Source organism: Pimephales promelas, chromosome 25, assembly GCF_988280905.1.
Source record: "Pimephales promelas chromosome 25, fPimPro1.hap1.1, whole genome shotgun sequence".
NCBI lineage: Eukaryota > Metazoa > Chordata > Actinopteri > Cypriniformes > Leuciscidae > Pimephales > Pimephales promelas.
Window position 1 is genome coordinate 2,869,907 of NC_142793.1, and position 27,204 is coordinate 2,897,110.

Here is a 27,204-nt window from a genome sequence, read left to right on the forward strand (position 1 = left end):
CTGAGAGAACTGAAGGCCTTAAATACACAAGATAATAGAACTTAATATTAAACGTGTTAAAGTAATCAATGAAACAAATGAATCTGTAAAATATGATTACAAATTAAAAGTCCTTGAAAAACATTACAACACCAGAGAGTTGAAATGCAAAACTATACGCTTTACTGACACAGACATTAATCTGGACTTGAATTTTTATTTAGCCTATTTTAGTCCAGAAGGAAAGATGATGCATATTTTAAAAATACATCAGAATAAATAATACAGTCTTTCGAAGCATGTGTCCAAAATCACTCTCTATAACCTTAAATAGGGTACTATTTGAGGGGACAGCCATTTGTAGGTGTGTCTAAAACCATAGTGGACATTATCATGTGCACTGATTCAATCCCACAATGCACCGCAATAACAAGTCTACAACCGTCATGTACGTTCAACGCAGTGGTGTAGTCTAGTTTTTTGTAGTGATCATACTGTGATATGATAGCATCACCCTCTTTTTCTCTTTGTTTTTATCTTGCCCTGTGTCTTCCCCTCCTAAAGCTGAGCTTTGACTGCGATAGGGCTTTTCATTTTTGTCTGTCAGTGAAGAAAGTAAACATAGGGTCACTGATAGGTTGATTTTGCCTGAATATTTTTCTCAGACGCGTTTATTCACTGAAAGCTACTAAAGCTAGGTTATTAAGTTTACTAAATGCATTCAAAACGTAGGCAACACATTCATTATTGATCTTACCTGCGTATCACGTATAGACTACTACACTTTTTACAGTCTATGCTACTACACCACTGGTTCACTTCAACGGCGAATACCCATAATGCATGAATGCATTCCCGTGTCTGACCAGAAGATGGCGCCGTAGCTGAAACATCCATCAATTTCCCAAACTGCTGCAGGTTTAAATTCCTTTTTACTTTATTATTAAATTCTTTAATTACGGTTTATAGTTTCCATGGCAGAGTTCAATATTAATCTTTCCATTACTAATGAAGCTGCCAATTTGCTAAATTTAAAAGAAACAGCCATTGATTAAGCATGATCTATAATCGGTCACACTTAACAATAAAGTTAACAATACATGAACTAATAATGAACTACACGTATACAGCATTTATGAATCGTTTTTAATAGCCTATTAATCTCACCATTTACTTATAATTTATAATAATTAATGTAATAATAATAATACTAATACATTAGGTAATACACCGTGAACTAACATGAACAAAAACGAACAGCTGCATTTTTATTAACTAACGTTAACAAAGATTAACAAATACAGTAACACATTGTTCACGTTAGTTAATAGGCTACATTAATGTTAACTAATGAACTTTATTGAAAACTGTTACCAAATAATCTTTGTACTTTGTATGTTTTGTTTTTTGTTTTTTTTTTGGGGTTTTTTTGTCTTGGTGAAAATTAATGTTTTTTAACAGCTAATATAAAAATCAAAATTAAAGTTTTGAACCAAAATTAATTTTAAGTAACTGAAAAATATGAAAGAAGAGTAGCTATTCACACAAAGTCATGATTTTATTTATGAGTTGCACTGCTTATATGTATTTATGAATAATTTAACGGATCATGGCAAACAGAACGACACCGAGTCTAGCGCCCTCTTGCGGTCTCTATTCGAAGTATTTTTTCGTGCCCAACCCTGTTTTCTAAATTATTGTTGGTATTGTTGGAATAATCTATCATGAATATTTCTAAAGTAATACAAATAATTATAATTCTGACTCCAAAAATAACCTACTCAATTATCTCGTCCCAAGAGTGCATTTAATGCCAGTCAAAACTGATGACTTGAAGGATTGCATTTTTGTAAAACCACCCAATGCGCCCTGTAATACTATAATATGACTAATAAATATGTTTGCCAAAGGACCTGCTAATTACTAGTTGTCAATACATTTCTTTTAAGCAGTGCACGAGGGGAGCGCGCATGTGTGGAGCGCGCAGCTCACTCGCTGTCTGCGGGTTCATGCACAGCTGGACGGACGCGCGCTTTCCCTGTCCGTGGTCCCGAACGCGCTCCCGCACCTAGTGCTGGCTTCCACCGCTCCACGTTTATTTTTTCTTCATCTGTCTTTTTCATTTTTCTCATTCTCTATTTCAAGGGTGAATTCTGATGGATTATTCTCGTTTGTGATTATCGACAAAATGGAAAAGCGAGGAATAACAGAAGTCGGAAAGGGAGTTTCGAAAGACATTTCAGTGACTGTGGAACAAGATTTTAATTGATTGATTGATCTTGGTGTTTTGTAAATCGTCTACACGGAATAAAAACGCATTTTTTTTACTGGGTCATAAAATACTGCTCAGGTTTCCACACTCAAGGAATATGCTGAAATATCTTACAGCCAATTCAAATTAAAATCTCTTATTCATATTGAGTGGAATATTATTTTTGGAGATGGATACGGTGAAGGAACGAGTTTTGGCTCCCGGTAAGGAGAGATTGAGGAATCTGGCCGGGAAAACCCTGGGACACATGCACAGGTAGGCTATCAGCCCCTTTCATTCAAAAAAAAAAAGAAAAAAAGAAAAAAATGAAGACAGGAAAAATTTGTACAAAAAAAATTTTTTATCTCGATGTCAAAGTACAATATTCATGTCTACAGAAATTCAAATAGCCTATTTCCCCTCCCTAGCTACACAGAAATGGCAAAATAACGCATCATTTATAGCGATTAAACAATGTGAAGTGTGGCACGTTTTTTTCGTGATTTTCGTTAGGAGAAAATACGACAGAAATGATGTGTGCATTAAAGATCGTGATTCGATCGTGTGTAGATCTAGAGATTCCTCCGAGGATCGTTCCTCTGCCCACAGCGCTCCTGAATCAATTAATAATTCATGAAAGAAAGTCGTGACATGACGAGCTATAAATCCCTTTAATTAAATCAGTAACGTTATTATTCGTTCGTTTTAAACGTTAAAAAACGCTCAAAAAATGTAGACTAGTCTATTTATTTTAGTATAATTAAATTTCAGAATAGAATCACTGCTTTTCCGTTTTACTTAATCGTGTAAATTATTTGTAGGCTATTGTATAGAAACCGTGCAATGAAAACATGTTTAAGAGCGTTTTGTATTTTGATTATTTCATTGTAGGCCAGTGGTTATGAAACGATCAGAGTCGGAACGAATCAGTGAATGGTTTTCATCACAGAAAGAAAAAAAGACTTCACTATGATCTGATACACAACGGTTAATCTAAACACAGCATTATATAGAACGATATTTATTGTAGGCTATTTCGTTTGTTATAATCTTTTTTCCCATTTAGCCTATATGTAAGTGTTGAAGTAGCCGTAAAATGTGTTGAAAAGCAAAAAAGGCTAAATATGGTCACGTCTGCATTTAAATAGATATGTATTTCTATAAGGATGTAAGAGATAAAATGCTGCAATGCGGTGCAAATAACTCAGTTTGCCAAATCGTGATGTATAACTCTGTTTGTCCTTTTGCTGAATGCTTGATGGTTAATTATTCAATAAAATAAACAAACATGATAACATCGTATCCAAAAACGGAATAGCCTACAATTAATAGAATTAATTGAATGAAAAAAAAAATACATATATGTAGGCCTATCTGTTATTAACAGAGATATGTTATGTATTTGTGTAGGCTATAGTCTAGCAAACAGAATAACGTTCGACTAGCCATAACGTTCCTTTCGAAATTTACAGCCTACAGTGACGTTTTTGTGAGATGATCGAATATTCGAATGTTGTAGTTTAGCCTTATGATTATTTCCCCCTATTTTTTTTTATTATTATTTATTCAGTAGCAAACGTTCCCCTAACGTTCCCGAATGGTCCCATGGGGTTATTTTTTTTTGGGAAACAAACAAGAACGTTATAGGAACGTTACATGTAGGTTATTTTTAGCTTCCATTTTTATAACGTAAGGAGAATGTTCCGGGAACGTTCCCTTAACCTTAAGGGAAAGTTCTGGGAACCAAAAACTAACGTTCCCAGAACCTAAATTTGTTGGGCGTTCCAAGGACACTCCACACGAACAAACACACACAATTATAGATTATTTTTTGTGCGTGTGTAGAAAGTGAGTAGGCTAATGCTGTATCTTCACAGGGTGATGGAGAAGAAGCAGAAAACGGGTGAGGTGATCGAGCTGACGGAAGATGGGCGTCCCGCGCAAATGAAAGAGAAGAAAGCGCCTCTATGCGACTGCACGTGCTTCGGGCTCCCGCGCCGCTACATCATCGCCATCATGAGCGGCCTCGGCTTCTGCATCTCGTTCGGGATCCGCTGTAACCTCGGAGTCGCGATCGTCGGCATGGTCAACAACAGCACCATTCACAAAGACGGCAAGATCATAATCACAGAGGTGAGCCTGAGTCACTCAGAGCATCCTCATGTGAAGACACACTTCCACTAATTCAAAAACATCTACATTTTATGTGGAAACACTAATGGGAAAATGTTCCTCTGAAAGCATTTCAAGTTACACATACATGTTTATAAAATGACAGCTGAATTAACCGTGCGTTATACATTTATTTTCCCCATAAGAAAGCGAAGTTTAACTGGGATCCGGAGACGGTGGGAATGATCCACGGCTCGTTTTTCTGGGGCTATATAGTGACACAGATCCCAGGTGGATACATATCCTCACGACTGGCTGCCAACAGGTAACTCACCACACGCATTTAGAAACTAAATGTGCTATAATACGTTTAATTTTCACAATTTATATATTTACAAATAGCCTAGACATTTATATCACATAGGTGTTTATATTAGGTTGAAAGGCCACATGCTTCCCTGTCTGAGCTTTATTTGGTTGCCATGAACCCTGAATGCAGAAGAGACACGCTTTCCTCTGGAGACCTCATTAACCAGCGGACAGGATCGCGTGTGTTCGCGCTTCCGAGGCACAAAAGAGCCCCCTTTGACTGATATACACTCATATTTTTACATAGGACCTGTTCAAATAGGCTAGCTATATATACAGTATAGCTATATGTATATATATAATATGCTATATGTAGATTGCGTTTTTTTAAATGTTGTAAATTAAAGGGATAGTTCACTTTGAAATTCATTTTTGGTGTGTTTTATCTTACCTCAAGGGCGTCCAAGATGTAGGTGTCTTTGTTTCTGCAGTATTTTCAATTTTGATATTTTTAGGTCAAACCGTTCTTGTCTGTCAGTCATATAATGGAGGTCTATGGTCACCACCTCAAAGAGCATGCACAGAGAAGTCCAGATTAAACATGATTTAATGACATATTGATGGCCTAAGACACGAAAAGAGCAGTTTATGTGAGAAAACGAACAGTATTCATATCGTTTTTACCTCTTCCACAGCCACAAAGCGCCCGCGCCGTGATCTGAGGGCGCGGGCGCTTTGTGGCTGTGGTTACAAGAGGTAAAACGATATAAATACTGTTCGTTTTCTCACACAAACCGCTCGTTTCGTGTCTTAGGCCATCAATGTGTACTTACATTTACGAGTCATTAAATCATGTTTAATTTGGACTTCTCTGTGCATGCTCTTTGAGGTGGTGACCATAGACCTCCACTATATGACTGACAGACAAGAACGGTTTGATCTAAAAAAAATCAAAATTGAAAATACTGTGGAAACCAAGACACCTAAATCTTGGACGCCCTTGAGGAAAGATAAAACATATCAAAAATTAATTTCAAAGTGAACTATCCCTTTAAGCAAGTGCGCATTGCGAGCCTGCATTTGGAACAAGTCCAGAAGTTTAAATGTAGATTTTTGATTTCATTGTCCTTGCATCTTGGCTTTAGAATTTCAAGATGTCAATTTCACGAACATGAATTTGATTTCACTCATTAAACCAGATGGTTGCAGCTCTGTAAATTAGATTCCACACACAATTAATAAAACATGTTTTCCTGCCTTTGAGTGTTTTTCGAATGATTTCTCTACTACACACCGATGCCTTCGGGTTGAACTGAGTAAATCGGCTCTTGGCATGTATTTCCTGCTCAGTTTCTTCAGTCACTGCCGATCTGGTGCAGTTTACAGTTCGACGGGTGCCCATGATTTTGAGTCATTACCCATAACACCTTGTTTTTCTGTGGTTCAGGGTGTTTGGTGCTGCTATCCTGCTGACGGCCACACTCAACATGTTCATCCCCTCGGCTGCACGAGTGCACTACGGCTGTGTCATGTTCGTCAGGATCCTGCAGGGCCTGGTGGAAGTAAGAGTCGTTCTTTTAATCCATATGCTTATCAAATCACTGTTTAATTATTTAACAGAGCATTTACACCATATAACAGGTTCAGCCCCCCATAGCAACCAGATGTTGAAATATTATTGGGGTCAAGTTTAACTGAACAAACTGGAAATAATTTCTACTCATTTCTCTGTTCAGAACAAATCAAAATTGTGATTACAGTAATGCACTCAAGTCGTTACACACAGATGAATGTTACAACAAAAGGCACAATAAAAAACGAAGTATTGCCATTAAAGGAGTAGTTCACTTATGAAAAAAACTTTTGCTGATAATTTACTCACCCCCATGTCATCCAAGATGTCCACGTCTTTCTTTCTTCAGTCGGAAAGAAATCAAGGTTTTTGATGAAAACATTCCAGGATTTTCTCCATATAATGGACTTCAATGGGGACCAAATGGTTCAAGGTCCAAAAGACACTTTCAGTGCAATCTGTTCAAAGGGCTTTAAATGATTCCAGACGATGAATAAGGGTCTTATCAAGCGAAACGATCGCTCATTTAATAAATAAATAACAAAGTTTAAGTTTTATAAGCACAAATGCTCGCCTTGCTCTCTTCTGTGATGCGCGTTCGTGACTCTCCTGTTCGAACTCGTTCATCAAAATGAACAAATCTTTTTCCGAGTCATTTGGTTAATTCAACGAACGAAACGAACAAATTGACTCGGAAAAAGATTCGTTCATTTTGATGAACGAGTTCGAACTGGAGAGTCACAAACGTGCGTCAGAGCAAGGCGACCATTTGAGCTTATAAAACTTAAACTTTGTCATTTATTTATTAAATGAGTGATCGTTTCGCTTGATAAGACCCTTATTCATTGTCTGGAATCGTTTAAAGCCCTTTGAATAGTTTGCAGTTTGTACTGAAACTGTCTTTTGGACCTTGAACCGTTTGGACCCCATTGAAGTCCATTATATGGGAAAAAATCCTGGAATGCTTTAATCAAAAACCTTAATTTCTTTACGAGTGAAGAAAGAAAGACATGTAAAGAATATAATATGCATATCAATACATTTTTAACAGTTCAACGTGGATTTCCTTAAATAATAAAGCTCAAAGTTTTAAATCTTGGGGAGTGCTTGGAGGGATAGTTCACCTAAAATGTCATTCCTCACTACCTTTTTTAAATCTGAAACACAAAAGAAATATTTTGGACCCCATTGACTTTACACATATCTTCAAAATATCTCTTCTTTATGAAGAAATCAAGTCATTAAAGTGAGAAATATCTTTTTTCTTTTCAGGATGAACTTTTCAGAAAGAATTTTGTATTTCAAAATTATATTGAAATCTACCTGAATAGAATTCATAAAAATAATTCATAAAAGTAAGATGGTTTTGAACCATGTATTTTACACCAACACACAGAACACCCGTTTTGTGTAGTGTGGTGGATTTGTGTATTGCCTCTACACTCTCAGAAAAAAGGTACAAAAGCTGTCACTGGGGCTGTACCTATTCAAAAGGTAAACTTTTGTCCATTTTAGGTGCTAATTTGTACATTTTAGGTGCTAATATGTCCATTTTAGGTGTTAATATGTACATTTCAGGTGCTAATTTGTACATTTTAGGTGCTAATATGTACATTTCAGGTGCTAATTTGTACATTTCAAATGCTAATTTGTACATTTTAGGTGCTAATATGTCCATTTTAGGTGCTAATATGTAAATTTTAGGTGTTAATATGTACATTTTAGGTGTTAATATGTACATTTTAGGTGCTAATAAGTACATTTTAGGTCTTAATATGTACATTTCAGGTGCTAATAAGTACATTTTAGGTACTAATAAGTACATGTCAGGTGTTAATATGTAAATTTCAGGTGCTAATATGTACATTTTAGGTACTAATATATATTTTAGGTACTAATATGTACATTTTAGGTGTTAATATGTACATTTTAGGTGCTAATATGTACCACTAAGGTACCAATATACAGCCTTTGGGTACTAAAGTGTACCTTTTGAAAAGGTACAGCCCCAGTGACCGCTTTTGTACCTTTTATTCTGAGAGTGTATAACCGATTCCTTGATCTTCCTCCTTGAAAAAGGTAGGACGTCCCAGGTTCTTTATAAAGGTTCTTTATTGGCATCGATGGTTTCACACAGAACCTCCAACATCCTTGGAACAACTGGAAAACGGTTCAGATTATTAATAAGAAAATGTTCTTCACTAATAAAAAAAATGGTTCTGTTAAGAACTGTTCACTGAAAAGTTCTTTGGGGAACCAAAAATAGTTGCATCACTGTATCAGCAGACACACCGAAAGCACAGGAGTGAACAAACAAATTATGAGACGCTTGAAAGGGAGAGTTTACTGACTTCTGATGTCATCTCTTATTCAAACAAAACTCAAAAGATGAACACTGAAAGAGTATTAGCAGCTGCTTGCTGGCTTTGTCTGTGCGCCGGTCGCCTGCTATTCGACACTATTGTTCAGTGTATGATGAGTGCTGACTGTACATGAATTAAAACCCATTTGAGGTTATTGTAACCACACTAGCTTGTGTTGTGTGTATTGACATTGGCTCTGCGGATGTGCTCTCCTTTGCTGGCTGCAGCAATTTGTGTCTATCAGTGACTGATTCTGTGACAATTAGCTAGTAATGAAGATTTAATGGGCAGCATTAGTGTGTTTGTGGTGAATCAGATCTGATCTGCTGCGTTTGCGCAAGTCTGCATGCATGGATCATTAATCCTTATTTGAATTGCGTTACTGTTAATTTGTTCAGGGTTATATTTATCTGTTTTTTATGACCCCTTGTAAGGTATTTCTTAAGAACTTTTGTTGTAGAGCTTTTACATTTTTTTTTATTTGTTTTATTGCATAAGCGTAGCGTCAGATCCGGCAGGTCACGTTAAGCCGCCTTTCCACTGCAAACAACAAACGACCGCCGTCGGACCGGAAGTCATTCATTTCCAATGGAGAGTCGTACGGGAGCTGCGGGGAGTTCCGATCATATGCGTATGCGGAAAATTCGGATCCGTTTTGAGCTGTTCCGTTGAAATATCTGAACGTCTGCGGCTAGACCGTATGCGACCGGCCAACCGGAAGTGATGTATTCTAAAAACTATGAGCGCGAGGCTAGAATTACCAATATTTTAACTCTTTAATGTTTTTCTGTAACCGCTCGCTCTGTAAAATGTTGGTTATAATTAACTATAGCAGAAAATATATTTTATAATTATTAAACCAATATTTATACTACTGTATTTTTATTTGAGATGAATTGAGGGTCATTTGTTTTGTGTAGATATATTCATGCGTGCATTACATTTATTAAAATCATTAATTTACCATTGTGAATATCCTAGGGTAACGGTTGCTTCACGACCAATTTCAAAGTTCTGTGCGACTTACTCGCATCAGCGGACTCTCAGCGGATCCATAGTCGTGACGTGTTCACATTTCCCTCCTACATTCCCAGATCCTCCTCTCGCCAGTCTGGATGGCATTCTGATTCCCATCAATCAGACTAAAATTCTCTAATTATGTACTTAAAATCTTGATTTAATGATATCTGCAATACATTCATGTTGGTTCTGTTCCCGTACACACCGGGATGAATATCAGCGCACGTTATTCGTCAGCGTTTTTCAACGCGCTTTTTGTGTTCACACCCAAGCGATTTTCGCTGACGATGAGCCGAGTGAACATGCAAATTCATTCCCTGACATTAGATGGCGCCGATTTGCTCTGCAAAACCACTCCATAACAGTTGTCTTTTATCAAGATGTTTCGCTGTCGCGTTTGTCATATTGTTATGCGTTTGTCAAAGCTCCGTGAGGAACTGCTGGCAGGTAATTTGTTTATTTCGTTTAAATAAAGTTGTATTTTTGATTGTCATCCGGTTCCTGCCTCCTTCTTCCCTGAACCTTGCTACACTCCCTTATTTTCACTGTTCAATGCACAGTTGAAAAATCATGAGTTAGGCAAAAAAGTGTGAAAGAGTTAATTTTTTGGAGTTTTTTTTTTTTTAACTCTGACTACGGTTTGTGTTATTGGATACTCCCCCGCTGTGTTGTATTTTGGAGTTCATTCATTGGTGTTCAGGAGCGTGTTTTAACACACCTGGAGTTATTTTTGAGAAGTGCGCCACGACACGACCCTGCCGCTGCACAAAGGAATAATGGACTTATGCTTCGTCGGTAGGTAAAAGTGTAACTTATATAAAACTATTTAAAAAATATATTTTCTAACAAACACGTTTGGTCATCGCGTAACTAGCTGTTACGTTACAGGCTAGTTTGTTTACTAATTAACGTCAACGACCATGACAAACTTGCTGTTGAACGCATGTTTAAATTACTTGTTTCAAATTTTGAAATGGCTATTTGCGTGGGTTTTTTGTCGATGTAAACGAGTTAACATTAGCTAACCGTCTTTCCATTCACCGTGTTTCTGAAAATGAGTGTTTTGCCGTGAAATTAATGCATCAATGCATTACAGGCAATTGAATTGTAACGTTAGGCTATATTAGTGGTGACCCACGATGTGCGTGATTTTCAGCTTATATATTTTTGCATTCTCAAATCAATGAATGGTGCTAGATTATATTATGCCTCATGCTGTTGTTTTTGTGATCTTCAGACGACTGTCCTGCAGCAATCGGTTGAAGGTTACTCCTCCTCAAGTCTGAACCAAATGGATTTGCTCAAATAAAGGCAGTAAATCAAGAGTATGGTGTCCAGTGTAGTAATTTCCACACAAAACATTATATTGTGTTAAATAAATGTTAACTCTAAGAAGTGTTAAACTAAACTGGTAACACTGGTAATGAGTTTATATAATTAATTTTAGAGTTATATTTACTCTCTGTAGGATTAGTATTTTAACTCCATTTTAACTCTGAAAAAAGTGTTAAATTCAACTCCAAGAGCAGAGTTATTTTACCTCTGCGCTGGAGTCTAATTGATGGTCTCACATGTACACTCAGATTGAGTTGATTTTAACTAACAGGGAGTTTATTCAAAAAAACAGAATTTGCTGTGTGTTGACAGCTATGATCGACACTTGTCAGACCAGGCAATATTCTATTGTCCGATTTTGTTGAACCCGTATGAGTTGTAGCCTCAATTTCAGTTCTCGTCTGACAGGAGGTTGGACGCGTTGTTCATTCTGAGATGCTCTCCTGCTGACCTCGGCTGTGACGAGTGTTTATTTGAGTCACTGTTGCCTTTCTATCAGCTCAACCAGTCTGGGGTGCGTTTCCCGTACAACTGTGTAGTTCGCTGCTTCACTACCATAGTACGATGCATCGTTGGAGAAATCAAGCTAGTCACGACTGTTTCCCGAAACCCATTTGCGCAAAGTATCGTTCAACCACGTTGGTTTCGCACGTTGTGGAGTAATAACTACTTTTAATGAAACTGTTTGAGATCCAATTACCGCTAGATTTGTTAATATTTACAGACATGTCATCTGAGGACTATTTCTAATTGTTCTCAGTTGTTTTGTTTTATTACCAGACTCAATATTTGGCTCGTTCAAAATAGTAGAGCACGTTCGCACATGCGCACTCTTCAAATACGGAACTTTAAATCTTTTGAAAAACTAAAAGACGTAAAGTACATTTGTATGCATTCTAATTTTTAAATTATAGGCACCGGTTGTACTGAATGTCAGCTCAAGATAAGGATTTATTACGTCCAAATGTGATGCGATATAGAAACGATGCCTCTAACCACAGGTCGAGAGCTGTCGTTCAAACCACACAACTTTGCGATGTTGTTTGCGAATGTTTATTGGAACGATGGCTTCGGGAAACACCGACTCGTTGAACTATGTTGATAACGACGGAACTTGCGACCATAGTTGGCACCAGGGTCAAAGTCACTTAAATCTCCCTTCTTCCCCATTCTGATGCTCAGTTTGAACTTCAGCCGATTTGTATTGACCATGTCTACATTATGTGATGAAAATATTTAAAATCTTTCTTTTATGTACAGTATATTTGCATATCTACGGAGCCCCTCTAGTCCCACTTTGGTAAAAAAAATTAATTATAACTATAACTAACTAACTCTATCTTGAGGCCACGAGTTAGTATCTTGAGGCCACGAGTTAGTATCTTGAGGCCACGAGTTACTATCTTGAGGCCACGAGTTACTATCTTGAGGCCACGAGTTACTATCTTGAGGCCACGAGTTACTATCTTGTGGCCACGAGTTAGTATCTTGAGGCCACGAGTTAGTATCTTGAGGCCACGAGTTACTATCTTGAGGCCACGAGTTATCTTGAGGCCACGAGTTACTATCTTGTGGCCACGAGTTAGTATCTTGAGGCCACGAGTTAGTATCTTGAGGCCACGAGTTATTATCTTGAGGCCACGAGTTATCTTGAGGCCACGAGTTACTATCTTGTGGCCACGAGTTAGTATCTTGAGGCCACAAGTTAGTATCTTGAGGCCACGAGTTAGTATCTTGAGGCCACGAGTTAGTATCTTGAGGCCACGAGTTAGTATCTTGAGGCCACGAGTTAGTATCTTGTGGCCACGAGTTAGTATCTTGTGGCCACGAGTTAGTATCTTGTGGCCACGAGTTAGTATCTTGTGGCCACGAGTTAGTATCTTGTGGCCACGAGTTAGTATCTTGAGGCCACGAGTTAGTATCTTGAGGCCACGAGTTAGTATCTTGTGGCCACGAGTTAGTATCTTGTGGCCACGAGTTAGTATCTTGTGGCCACGAGTTAGTATCTTGTGGCCACGAGTTACTATCTTGTGGCAACGAGTTAGTATCTTGAGGCCACGAGTTAGTATCCTGTGCCCACGAGTTACTATCTTGTGGCAACGAGTTAGTATCTTGAGGCCACGAGTTACTATCTTGTGGCCACGAGTTACTATCTTGAGGCCACGAGTTACTATCTTGAGGCCACGAGTTACTATCTTGTGGCCACGAGTTACTATCTTGAGGCCACGAGTTATCTTGAGGCCACGAGTTAGTATCTTGAGGCCACGAGTTACTATCTTGAGGCCACGAGTTACTATCTTGAGGCCACGAGTTATCTTGAGGCCACGAGTTACTATCTTGTGGCCACGAGTTAGTATCTTGAGGCCACGAGTTAGTATCTTGAGGCCACGAGTTATTATCTTGAGGCCACGAGTTATCTTGAGGCCACGAGTTACTATCTTGTGGCCACGAGTTAGTATCTTGAGGCCACGAGTTAGTATCTTGAGGCCACGAGTTACTATCTTGAGGCCACGAGTTAGTATCTTGAGGCCACGAGTTAGTATCTTGAGGCCACGAGTTACTATCTTGTGGCCACGAGTTAGTATCTTGTGGCCACGAGTTAGTATCTTGTGGCCACGAGTTAGTATCTTGAGGCCACGAGTTAGTATCTTGTGGCCACGAGTTAGTATCTTGTGGCCACGAGTTAGTATCTTGTGGCCACGAGTTAGTATCTTGTGGCCACGAGTTAGTATCTTGTGGCCACGAGTTACTATCTTGTGGCAACGAGTTAGTATCTTGAGGCCACGAGTTAGTATCCTGTGCCCACGAGTTACTATCTTGTGGCAACGAGTTAGTATCTTGAGGCCACGAGTTACTATCTTGTGGCCACGAGTTACTATCTTGAGGCCACGAGTTACTATCTTGTGGCCACGAGTTACTATCTTGTGGCCACGAGTTACTATCTTGAGGCCACGAGTTACTATCTTGTGGCCACGAGTTACTATCTTGAGGCCACGAGTTAGTATCTTGTGGCCACGAGTTAGTATCTTGAGGCCACGAGTTACTATCTTGAGGCCACGAGTTACTATCTTGTGGCCACGAGTTAGTATCTTGAGGCCACGAGTTAGTATCTTGTGGCCACGAGTTAGTATCTTGTGGCCACGAGTTAGTATCTTGTGGCCACGAGTTAGTATCTTGTGGCCACGAGTTAGTATCTTGTGGCCACGAGTTACTATCTTGTGGCAACGAGTTAGTATCTTGAGGCCACGAGTTAGTATCCTGTGCCCACGAGTTACTATCTTGTGGCAACGAGTTAGTATCTTGAGGCCACGAGTTACTATCTTGTGGCCACGAGTTACTATCTTGAGGCCACGAGTTACTATCTTGTGGCCACGAGTTACTATCTTGTGGCCACGAGTTACTATCTTGAGGCCACGAGTTACTATCTTGTGGCCACGAGTTACTATCTTGAGGCCACGAGTTAGTATCTTGTGGCCACGAGTTAGTATCTTGAGGCCACGAGTTACTATCTTGAGGCCACGAGTTACTATCTTGTGGCCACGAGTTAGTATCTTGAGGCCACGAGTTAGTATCTTGAGGCCACGAGTTACTATCTTGTGGCCACGAGTTACTATCTTGTGGCCACGAGTTACTATCTTGTGGCCACGAGTTAGTATCTTGTGGCCACGAGTTAGTATCTTGAGGCCACGAGTTAGTATCTTGAGGCCACGAGTTACTATCTTGTGGCCACGAGTTACTATCTTGTGGCCACGAGTTAGTATCTTGAGGCCACGAGTTAGTATCTTGAGGCCACGAGTTACTATCTTGTGGCCACGAGTTACTATCTTGTGGCCACGAGTTAGTATCTTGAGGCCACGAGTTAGTATCTTGAGGCCAGGAGTTAGTATCTTGTGGCCACGAGTTAGTATCTTGTGCCCACGAGTTACTGTCTTGTGGCAACGAGTTAGTATCTTGAGGCCACGAGTTACTATCTTGAGGTCACGAGTTAGTATCTTGTGGCCACGAGTTAGTATCTTGTGGCCACGAGTTAGTATCTTGTGGCCACGAGTTACTATCTTGAGGCCACAAGTTAGTATCTTGTGCCCACGAGTTACTATCTTGTGGCAACGAGTTAGTATCTTGAGGCCACGAGTTACTATCTTGAGGCCACGAGTTACTATCTTGAGGCCACGAGTTACTATCTTGTGGCCACGAGTTACTATCTTGTGGCCACGAGTTACTATCTTGTGGCCACGAGTTACTATCTTGAGGCCACGAGTTACTATCTTGTGGCCACGAGTTACTATCTTGAGGCCACGAGTTACTATCTTGTGGCCACGAGTTACTATCTTGTGGCCACGAGTTACTATCTTGAGGCCACGAGTTACTATCTTGAGGCCACGAGTTACTATCTTGTGGCCACGAGTTACTATCTTGTGGCCACGAGTTACTATCTTGTGGCCACGAGTTACTATCTTGAGGCCACGAGTTACTATCTTGTGGCCACGAGTTACTATCTTGAGGCCACGAGTTACTATCTTGAGGCCACGAGTTACTATCTTGTGGCCACGAGTTACTATCTTGAGGCCACAAGTTAGTATCTTGTGCCCACGAGTTACTATCTTGTGGCAACGAGTTAGTATCTTGAGGCCACGAGTTACTATCTTGAGGCCACGAGTTACTATCTTGTGGCCACGAGTTACTATCTTGAGGCCACGAGTTAGTATCTTGTGGCCACGAGTTAGTATCTTGAGGCCACGAGTTACTATCTTGTGGCCACGAGTTAGTATCTTGAGGCCACGAGTTAGTATCTTGAGGCCACGAGTTAGTATCTTGAGGCCACGAGTTAGTATCTTGAGGCCACGAGTTAGTATCTTGAGGCCACGAGTTACTATCTTGTGGCCACGAGTTAGTATCTTGTGGCCACGAGTTAGTATCTTGAGGCCACGAGTTAGTATCTTGAGGCCACGAGTTAGTATCTTGAGGCCACGAGTTACTATCTTGAGGCCACGAGTTACTATCTTGAGGCCACGAGTTACTATCTTGTGGCCACGAGTTACTATCTTGAGGCCACGAGTTACTATCTTGAGGCCACAAGTTACTATCTTGAGGCCACGAGTTACTATCTTGAGGCCACGAGTTACTATCTTGAGGCCACGAGTTACTATCTTGAGGCCATAAGATAGTTATAATTAATTTTTTTTACCAAAGTGGGACTAGAGGGGCTCCGTAATATCTAGGTATCTTTTTTTAATGTATATTTTAATTTAATGTATATGTATACTATCTTGAGGCCACGAGTTAGTATCTTGAGGCCACGAGTTACTATCTTGAGGCCATAAGATAGTTATAATTAATTTTTTTTTACCAAAGTGGGACTAGAGGGGCTCCGTAATATCTAGGTATCTTTTTTTAATGTATACATATTGTAATACATATCAAATATTGTGTCCAGGGTGTGACCTACCCAGCATGCCATGGAATTTGGAGCAAGTGGGCTCCACCCCTTGAGAGAAGTCGCCTAGCAACCACCTCTTTTTGTGGTAAATACAGTTTGCCTTTTTAAAAGCATACACAACAACACACCATACCCAAAATAAAACCATTACAAACGCCCTGTTTCAGGTTCGTACGCGGGTGCTGTGATCGCCATGCCGCTGGCAGGAATATTAGTCCAGTACTCAGGATGGTCTTCTGTCTTCTATATATATGGTAGGTTTATAATCTTGACTGCGAACTCTGAAATGATAACAGAATGTTATTTTTTGTGTGTACTTGTTCTCCATGATTTTCTCTCCATTGGACTACAGGGTGTTTTGGGATTTTCTGGTACATGTTTTGGATTCTGGTTTCATATGAGAGCCCAGCAGATCATCCCACCATCACAGATGAAGAGAGAACTTACATAGAGGAGAGTATTGGAGAAAGTGCCAATCTACTTGGGCCGTCTGAGGTACGTTTTCTTGTGTGGTTTCTCCTGGAGAAATCCGAAGATCCCATGAAATCAAATTTGGGTATCAGTCCATGTCTATTAGCTTTAAAGGGATACTCCACTTTTTTGGAAATAGGCTCATTATACGTACAACTCCCCCAGAGTTAAACAGTTGAGTTTTACCATTTTCGAATCCATTCAGATGATTTTCTGATATTTAGAAGAATATCAGTAACCAGACAGTATCTGGTCTCATTGACTGCCATAGTAGGAAATAAAATATACTATGGTAGTCAACGGGACCAGAAACTGTCTGGTTACTGATAGGGATGTCCCGATCCGATCCACGGCATCGGTATCGCGCCGATACCGGCCCAGAACGCTAGATCGGAGATCGGAGGGGAGAAAAAAATATGAGCGATATCCAGTTTAGCGGCGCAGCCTGTCACGTGATGATTGTTGTGTTTACGCACACGCGCGCAGAGAATCACTCTCGCTTTGCGTGTCAAGAGCGAAAGTTTGAAGCGAAATTTACGCGCGTGACGCGCGTCAGAATCAAAATCCGTTGGCGGTCATTGTTTTTATGTCGACCGAGCATTCATCAAGAGAGTTACCGCTCTGTATTTACTCTGGAGAGCAGAACAGCGGCGTGGGGATCATCGTCGCCGTATATTTGTGTCCACCGGACCCTTCGGAGCCGAACCGTTTGGCGAGTTTCACCATTTGCTCGCTCCAGGAGCTGCGCTGGATGACGGCCGCTGTCAGCGGTACTTCCGCCTGTCACGCGCCCAGTTTGATGACCTGTTGTCCCGCATCTGAGCGAGGATCACCCTCGCCCGGCCCCTCATCCATCTAATCTAGCTGTCATTTATTTTTGTTTTGATAATAAATAGAGCCAGCCTTCAAAAGTTATTAACCTGTCCTGTGATTTTTTTCTCTCTCTCACGTCCAGACACGAATTTATGCACATATGTTGATTGTCTTTACAACATAATACTATTTCTAGATATGGAATGAATAACATTCAATACAAAATGAACATGTCTCCATATAGAAATAATGTTTTAAGTGATGAAACATTTGCTTTGTTGTGCATAATCCCAACATGCATTTAGTCATATTAACAAAATAATTTATTGAAGCATCCAGACACTTCACCACGTGAGCAAGCAGCTAGGCTCCTGATTGGTTAACGCGGCGCGAATTCACGCCAAAGTTCAGCCAACTTGACGCGCGGATGAGGCGTATTCGCGTCTTCCGCGCCGCGCTCCACGCCTCATTCGCGCCGCAGGAATTTTTCTTGCATTGACTTAACATTGAAATCATTCGCGCCTGACGCCCTATTCGCGTCTGGTGTGAACGTAGCATTAGTGCGTCGAAGTTGTGATAGCGCTGTCGGCTAACGCGAAATGCTACTATTTACATTCCATGGATGTTTATTCATATATACAATTGTTTTGGACTAAAAACTTCTTCAAATTGGATTGTATGGACGCTTTACAGTGAAACCAAACCATTTTTGTTGGAATGTGGACTAACAGATGGCTAATTGGTGAGTTTCTTCCAGTTTGTGTTGGTTTGTTTTGGCTGTTGGTGGTCTGACAAAGAGACAGATTGTGCCCGCTGTGTTGATTGTATCTTAAAATGGTTTACGTCGTTCGAATCACGAGTTTCTCAGCTTTCCAAAGATATGTATTATGTTTACTTTTGTGTTTGTTTTGTTTTGTCTTTCACAAAGTTAAACCTATAAACCACCCTGTGGGCCGTATACGGCACGTCGGACCACGAAAAAAAAAATATCGGACTAATATCGGTATCGGCAAAAGCCAAAGGTGCGGCATCGGTATCGGTATCGGAAGTGAAAAAGTGGTATCGGGACATCCCTAGTTACTGATATTCTTCGAGTTCGAAATATCAGAAAATTGGCTGAATGGATTAGAAAACGGTAAAACTCAACTGTTTAACTCTGGGGGAGGTGTAAAATGAGCTTATTTCCAAAAAAAGTGGAGTATCCCTTTAAGGTAGCAGTGCTGAAGCAAATCATGTTTTTTTTTTTTCTCAAATTGTCTGTGTTTAAAGCACTTTTGCCCTTGAGAGCTTGAGAATCTTCTAGGTTCCTTTTCTTGTCAATGGCAGTTGTGCAGCTTGAGAATATACATGAATATTGAGTGTAAATAAATACATACAGGAACTGTGTAACGTTCAGGCTGAGGAAGAAGATGAGACAAGGTGTAGCGGATCTAAATGACAGCATACATTTATTAAACAAACCAAAAGAGAACAATCCAACACGAAGAATCAAAGAAACAGTATAAACACATCCATCACCCGATAATGAGTAAATGAAAATGAGGGCATTATATACACAACTAACTAAGGAGCATAACAAGGAACAGGTGTGTGAAATCAAGTAACCATGACAACCAATGATAAACGTGCTAGAAACCATGACAACAGAAAGTTAACAGGAAATAACCCCGAACAACGTGCTAAGCGAGCTGAACTGTATGAACGGCGTTCGTGGTTTGACTTATCGAGACTGTTTTTCAAAGATGGCTCCTGTCTGTATACACGAAGTGAACTGTCTTCATAAAGTATCTTCTTATTAAACGGTCTGTACACTTACACAGTTCTCAATGCTTTGTTTTGCATGTAGGGACCCTCATTATGTTACTGTGTTAGTGTGGGGCTATTTTGAGCCTTGTTAATGGTATAAACTAGCGATTTCTTTTTACTTACTCAATGCCCCCATTACTAGCATTATACGCTAAACAGTTTTTAGAGATAAAACTCTTTACATTCGATTATCATGAAAACAAATCTCAGAGAACGGTTGACTAGGTACCGATGCGTTATTAGACCAAAGGTTCATTTTGCGCCGGAGTTCTCCTTTAAAGTCGTTGAAAATGAAACTGAAAACACTTCATTAAGTGACAAGTTGGTCAAAAATCGACTACAGTTTAATCTTATTTTTATTTCTTTGTTTCTTTCAAAATGTTTTTTTTTTTTTGTCATCAGAATTCATTCAACTTGAGACGGACTAGAAAGTGGTAGTTAAAAAATCATGCTTGTTGAACTGTTCTGATTGCTTAAAATCTTCATGCTACAGGTCTTTCTATACATTTATTAACATGTTTCTTTTTTTCCACAGAAATTCAAGACACCCTGGAGGAAGTTCTTCACCTCCATGCCGGTCTATGCAATCATTGTGGCCAACTTCTGCCGGAGCTGGACCTTCTATCTGTTGCTCATCAGTCAGCCGGCGTACTTTGAAGAAGTGTTTGGCTTTGAAATCAGTAAGGTGAGAGAGTTTAGGGGGGAAATGTTTTTGCATTAATCAAGTCTCAATATTTGACAGCTCGTAAGGCTTGTGTGTTTGCTGTATGAATTGTCCTCATATGCAATCCTTTCTGGCCAGGCTTGAATCATTACTATCTGTCTGACCCCTCATTCACTGAGTCGCCGTATTGGATTGTATTTGAGACGTTGGGCATTCAGAAATGTGTGTTCATAGTGGCGTTCATAAATGAAAGCTGACATTGTTATTGATCTTGGGCTCCTGAGCTGAGAGAGTGATATAAATCCTGCAAGCCTGACAGGAGTAATTTAACCGCTGCTTTAATTCTGCGGGTCAAACGCTCTCATAGGTGCAGTATGGGAGATTGGACTTACAAGTTGTTTTGGGGTTTTATCAGCCAGGGCTTGTTTAGGATTTCCATTTTAGTGATATTTGTTATGCCACATTTGGTTATTTAGGATGCTGTATTGTAGAGGCTTTCAGTGATTTCACCCGAAACATCTGAACCCGGATGACTATTTTCTTCTGTGGAAAACTAAAGAACATTTGCATAATATCGCAGCTGTTGTTATGCAAGTATCTTACAAGTTGTTCAAATGACTTAAAGCTATGTTTTAAGCCATACACTGAATTTGTGTGAGAAATATGTGCAAATAAGCTTGAAAATGTCTAAAAACTTTTTTCTAAAACGCTTTTAGCGTACTTTTAAAAAGGGTATAATGGAAATAATCTACTTTAAAATAATATACAGTACTTAAGTGTGACCTGAATGTTTTTGGACACTTAATTGAATGCCATTCAGAATAAAATTATAATGTATTATAGTGTAAATTCTTATGAAAGGAAATTAGCTGAAATTAAGAGTGCTTTTTGACCCACTACATATTAATGTAATTTCTTAATTGTCTTTGAAATATGGTTAAAGTGTACTGCTGAATGTCCTGACAAGCATTAATCGTAAACTAAAATATACTTCTATTTAAACGTGTATGTTGTGTACTCAAAAATATTTGTAATTACACATTTTGCAATTTTTTTAGTCTCATATAGATGAAGATAGGCAATGTAGTTCCAAATAGCAGCGTGGTTTATTAAATAAAGCAAAACGGGTGCAAACTCAACGAAACCAGACAATGAACCGATGGACTCAAGGGGTCCTATTGTGCTGGTTCACTTTTTCAACTTTAGTTTGTGTGTAATGTAACGTTGCTGTTTGAGCATAAAAAAGATCTGCAAGATTACAAATCTCAACATCCACTACAAATTGTGATATTTTATTTAAAGGGACAATGTGTAGGAATTTCTGCCATTTATAGTGGTGAAAATGTATTTTCCATTTAAACGAATTGTGCTGTCCAGCGTCTCGCTTTTTCAAATGGGCATTGCATCTACGGTAGCCGTTATGTACCAAAAAGTCATGACAGGATTAGCACTTCGTCGAGTGTTTCAAACACAACGAACAAACGAATGTTACAGTATGAATTACTGACTGTGAAAAACATTAACTATTGTAATAAGTAGTTATGCCTTCTTTATTTGTATTTATTCTTTATTATATTTTTTGAAGTACGTGCATTGTTAGATGTCATCATCAACTTTTAACTATAAATGTTCATCTGTCTATAAAATAAAGTACACAACCCATGTAGTTTTATTTAGTACCACCAGTATATTTAGTAAATGGTTATATTTTCTGTTTTCCTCATTGTGATGTTTTCTTTGGCTGTTGTCAGGTCGGTATGCTCTCTGCTTTACCTCACCTGGTCATGACCATCATCGTGCCAATTGGTGGCCAACTGGCTGACTACCTGCGCAGAAAAAACATCTTATCCACCACCACCGTCAGGAAGATCATGAACTGCGGAGGTGAGAGCGACCGTATTTGATTACATTATTTGTATCTTTTATGAAATAAATTAAAAAAAATATTTGTTGGTATGACCTTTGACCCACCCATGTGACTGTAGGGTTTGGAATGGAGGCCACGCTGCTGTTAGTGGTTGGTTTCTCTCACAGCAAAGGTGTGGCCATCTCATTCCTGGTGCTAGCCGTTGGTTTTAGCGGATTTGCTATATCAGGTGAGACGCTTTATAACATGTTATAGGCATCAACAGTTTTGAAATCCCATTTTGATTTAAAACAATATATAAAATAAATCTTTCCCCATAGTTCTGAATTTCTTTTTTTCAATCCGGCTCCTCTTTAAGGTTTTAATGTCAACCACTTGGACATTGCGCCAAGGTATGCCAGCATCCTGATGGGCATTTCTAATGGAGTGGGCACACTTTCTGGTATGGTCTGCCCTCTCATTGTTGGGGCTATGACCAAAAATAAGGTGAGAAATCCTGAAATTATTCACATGTTCTTTATTCATTTAATCATGTTTTTTTTAATACACATATAAATAAACAAAATCAGGCATTTATGGCTCATATAGTAGTAAGAATATGGAGCTCATACTCGAGGACAAAAAAAGGCCCAAACTGAGCATTTGGTGCAGTTATTTATATGGCCAAAAAGTGAGATTAAATTCTGATAACTTGTAATATAAATCAATGATATTTATAACAGTAAAGCAGACAGTAAACAGTTGTACTTACATAAAATGCATATATTATCAGTTCTCTAGATCTCTCAATAATATGCCTTACACTGTAAACCCGAATAAGTTAGCAAAAAAGGTAGGTAATTAGTTATATAAAAACTGCTTTCGCGGTTGGCTGGCAGTGAGAGACGGACGAGCTCAGCACTTGTCATATATCACAACTGTTTGCAGTGTTTTCAAACACATAATGTTTAATTTAGGTTTCAGACATTTAAATACACAAAAGTACTATAGTAAAACAATACATTTGGACAAAATACACACTGATGTCCATGGAAGTAGCAATAACAATTTTTCAAGAATTAGTCTTTCACTGTAAATCGATGCATACGTTCATCTGCCAGAAGCTAGTTATTTAAGTCGATTGAGTTTTAAAAATGGATTTTTCTTACACGAACGCATCGCTTCAGAAGGCCTTTATTGCAGAGAATAGTACGATCTAAACACAGGTTGTTTAATACAGGAATACGTTAAACCGATAACACAGAACATAGGAACAATACCACAAGGATCACAGAAACAGAAGCAAACAGGCCAGGCTAGGGAGGCGTAGCGCCGGCCATTTTGTCCAAAGACACTGGGAGGGCGGTCGGGAAGAGACTCTGGAATGGCGGCAATGATGGGACGAGACTCTGAAAGGGCGGCAATGATGGGACGAGACTCTGAAAGGGCGGCAATGATGGGACGAGACTCTGGAAGGGTGGCAATGATGGTACGAGACTCTGGAAGGGCGGCAATGATGGGACGAGACTCTGGAAGGGCGGCAATGATGGGACGAGACTCTGAAAGGGCGGCAATGATGGGACGAGACTCTGGAAGGGCGGCAATGATGGGACGAGACTCTGGAAGGGTGGCAATGATGGTACGAGACTCTGGAAGGGCGGCAATGATGGGACGAGACTCTGGAAGGGTGGCAATGATGGGACGAGACTCTGGAAGGGCGGCAATGATGGGACGAGACTCTGGAAGGGCGGCAATGATGGGACGAGACTCTGGAAGGGCGGCAATGATGGGACGAGACTCTGAAAGGGTGGCAATGATGGGACGAGACTCTGAAAGGGCGGCAATGATGGGACGAGACTCTGGAAGGGCGGCAATGATGGGACGAGACTCTGGAAGGGCGGCAATGATGGTACGAGACTCTGGAAGGGCGGCAATGATGGGACGAGACTCTGGAAGGGCGGCAATGATGGGACGAGACTCTGGAAGGGCGGCAATGATGGGACGAGACTCTGGAAGGGCGGTCGTGACGAGACTCTGGAAGGGTGGCAATGATGGGATGAGACTCTGGAAGGGCGGCAATGATGGGACGAGACTCTGGAAGGGCGGTCGTGACGAGACTCTGGAAGGGTGGCAATGATGGGACGAGACTCTGGAAGGGCGGCAATGATGGGACGAGACTCTGGAAGGGCGGTCGTGACGAGACTCTGGAAGGGCGGCAATGATGGGACGAGACTCTGGAAGGGCGGTCGTGACGAGACTCTGGAAGGGCGGCAATGATGGGACGAGACTCTGGAAGGGCGGTCGTGACGAGACTCTGGAAGGGTGGCAATGATGGGATGAGACTCTGGAAGGGTGGCAATGATGGGACGAGACTCTGGAAGGGCGGTCGTGACGAGACTCTGGAAGGGTGGCAATGATGGGATGAGACTCTGGAAGGGTGGCAATGATGGGACGAGACTCTGGAAGGGCGGTCGTGACGAGACTGGCAGGGTGGCAATGATGAGACGAGACTCTGGAAGGGCGGCAATGATGGTACGAGACTCTGGAAGGGTTGCAATGATGAGACAAGACTGGAAGGGCGGCAATGGTGGGACGAGACTCGGGAAGGGCGGTCGTGACGAGACTCTGGAAGGGTAGCAATGATGGGATGAGACTCTGGAAGGGTGGCAATGATGGGACGAGACTCTGGAAGGGCGGTCGTGACGAGACTGGCAGGGTGGCAATGATGAGACGAGACTCTGGAAGGGCGGCAATGATGGTACGAGACTCTGGAAGGGTTGCAATGATGAGACAAGACTGGAAGGGCGGCAATGGTGGGACGAGACTCGGGAAGGGCGGTCGTGACGAGACTCTGGAAGGGTAGCAATGAATGGACGAGACTCTGAAAGAGCGGTCATGACGAGACTCTGGAAGGGTGGCAATGATGGGACGAGACTCTGGAAGGGTGGCAATGATGGGACGAGACTCTGGAAGGGTGGTCGTGACGAGACTCTGGAAGGGTGGTCGTGACGAGACTCTGGAAGGGTGGCAATGAATGGACGAGACTCTGAAAGAGCGGTCATGACGAGACTCTGGAAGGGTGGCAATGAATGGACGAGACTCTGAAAGGGCGGTCATGACGAGACTCTGGAAGGGCGGCAATGATGGGACGAGACTGTAGAATGGCGGCAATGATGGGACGAGACTCTGAAATGGCGGCGATGATGGGACGAGACTCTGGAAGAGCAGTCATCTTCACAGAGGGCTCTGGTGTGGCAGAACAGGAAACAACAAAAGTCCACACAAGACAGGAATCATGATAGTGACAATAATCTAGCATACAAAACCCAACATGTTTATTGTTGCATAATGTTGCAGTTAGTGATCAACAGACAAGCATTCAATTTTAAACAAAGCCAAATATAACTACATAATTTTTACAACAATTGCATTGTTGTTTTCTGAATTACAAAAGTCAAAAATTGCATTATCTTCCAAGAGCAGCGTGACTCAGCATCTGGTTTAAGACAAGCTTTTTTAGCATTAAATAATGGTGCAAATACCAGTAAATTGAGTTGTAAATCACCTATTCATTTAAATACACTTCTCCCATAGATGTTGATTCTGAAAGGGAAACTCCTACTAATGCATATGCGATAAGCCCAGCCGCATAAATAACCCCGTCCACGACTTTAACGCTAATTTTACACTGCGTGTCTTTAGGTAATCATGACAGTAGTTTTTTTTTTTTTTTTTAACTCCAAAAGAGGGTTTGCGCTGGTGCAAGCTGTTAGTAAATCCGGCCCTAAATTGTCTGTTTCTTGTCCCCCAGACTCGTGAGGAATGGCAGAACGTGTTCCTGATCGCCTCACTGGTGCATTACGGTGGCGTCGTGTTCTACGGGATATTCGCGTCCGGAGAAAAGCAGCCGTGGGCAGATCCAGAGGAGACCAGCGAGGAGAAGTGTGGCTTCATCGATGAAGACGAGTTGGCGGAGGAGACCGGTGACATCACGCTGAGCAGCGCTCCTTTCGGAGGCCAGGCCGGTCTTGGAGGCCCCGCCAAAACATATGGGGCCACAACACAGCTCAATGGGGGATGGGCGAAAAGCTGGGAGAAATCCGAGGAATACATCCAGGAGGACGCCGAGCAGACGTATAGAGGAGACGGGTACTCGTAGATGTTTCATTTCTAATGAGTCAAAACATAACAAATCTTTTGAAATAAGACAAAGTAAAAAAAGAAATAAAGAGAGATATCCTCAAGCATAGCTGTAGAGTCAGAGACGTCTTTTAAAAAGAGTCTTTGTCCAATCTGAAGTGAATATATAAAGAAAATATTTAAGAAGGAATAATTTATTGAGATATATAAATGAGAATATACAGCTAATTAGATAGAAAATATCATATTTAGGATTATACAAAGGATTTATATGGCTAAATCAGTTTAAAGACAATGTAAATGTTTCTTTTAAAAGTACAGATGTTCAATTATTACTGTGGTTTACAACATTTAATCAACTGACAATATTTAATAGCACAGACATCTGTAATCAAAGCACAGGTCTTGGCTGTTTTTTTTTTTTTTACAGGTTTTGTTTTAGTTTTGTGTCTGTAACTTTAATAGATGAGTAGTTGAGGACCAATCAGAGTAGAGTAGAGTAGATTAACATGTAGTTTTGTTCAAAAGAAACAAGTGTTTACTCTGGTTTAAAGAGCTCTTGCCATTGACCTTACAGAAAATATGCAAAATTTGGGTTCTTTGACTATATTATATAACTTAAACCTTCAAAGAATGCTGTTTATCATTATGTTCATGTACTGTATTACACATTATAAACTGGTCCCTTTAAATGGGACATAAACCTAGAAGGTAGAGCAAAAATAGACAACCGCTTGGTGCAGAAAGAATCTAATAGCACAAATTTGCAAATATAACTGCTATATCTGATACTCATGTGTATTAAAATAAGTGTGAAATATATTGAAAAACCTTTAAATGTTTGAAACGTCCTAAAGTACACTTGAGAAATTTTTAAAGTGCAATCTTGTATAAATTGTTCCGCTACTTTTCATCAACGATACATTCAAGTGTGTGTTTGGCAATACAGTCCTGTATTTTAAGTGGTATTAAGCTGGTCTTCATTTAAAATGTTTCATTTTAACCACCATATAATGACAAACCAGACATTTTGATACTTTGAATGCACTGACATGTTGTTATTTGAAAAGAAAAAAAAAAGTAAT

At 40.3% G+C, this 27,204-nt stretch overlaps 1 protein-coding gene across 1 annotated transcript; it reads left to right on the plus strand.

Annotated features, from left to right (window-relative positions):
* The first annotated feature begins 1,981 nt into the window (after positions 1-1,981).
* On the plus strand, positions 1,982-26,242 carry slc17a6a (solute carrier family 17 member 6a). Its single transcript, XM_039656765.2, has 12 exons — positions 1,982-2,506; positions 4,108-4,363; positions 4,549-4,667; positions 6,099-6,213; positions 16,377-16,464; positions 16,547-16,633; positions 16,732-16,874; positions 20,005-20,154; positions 21,885-22,017; positions 22,119-22,229; positions 22,359-22,486; positions 25,791-26,242. Exons 1-12 carry the CDS (start codon positions 2,421-2,423, stop codon positions 26,136-26,138), a joined length of 1,764 nt encoding a protein of 587 aa, XP_039512699.1. The 5' UTR covers positions 1,982-2,420; the 3' UTR covers positions 26,139-26,242.
* Positions 26,243-27,204: the final 962 nt, after the last annotated feature.

Bases quoted from the DNA above. Each gene is read 5' to 3' on its own strand.
- slc17a6a (XM_039656765.2), top strand. From the start codon at position 2,421: ATGGATACGGTGAAGGAACGAGTTTTGGCTCCCGGTAAGGAGAGATTG. The intron at 2,507-4,107 runs GTAGGCTATCAG...GTATCTTCACAG, and splicing joins ACCCTGGGACACATGCACAG to GGTGATGGAGAAGAAGCAGA. The intron at 16,465-16,546 runs GTAAATACAGTT...GCCCTGTTTCAG, and splicing joins AGCAACCACCTCTTTTTGTG to GTTCGTACGCGGGTGCTGTG.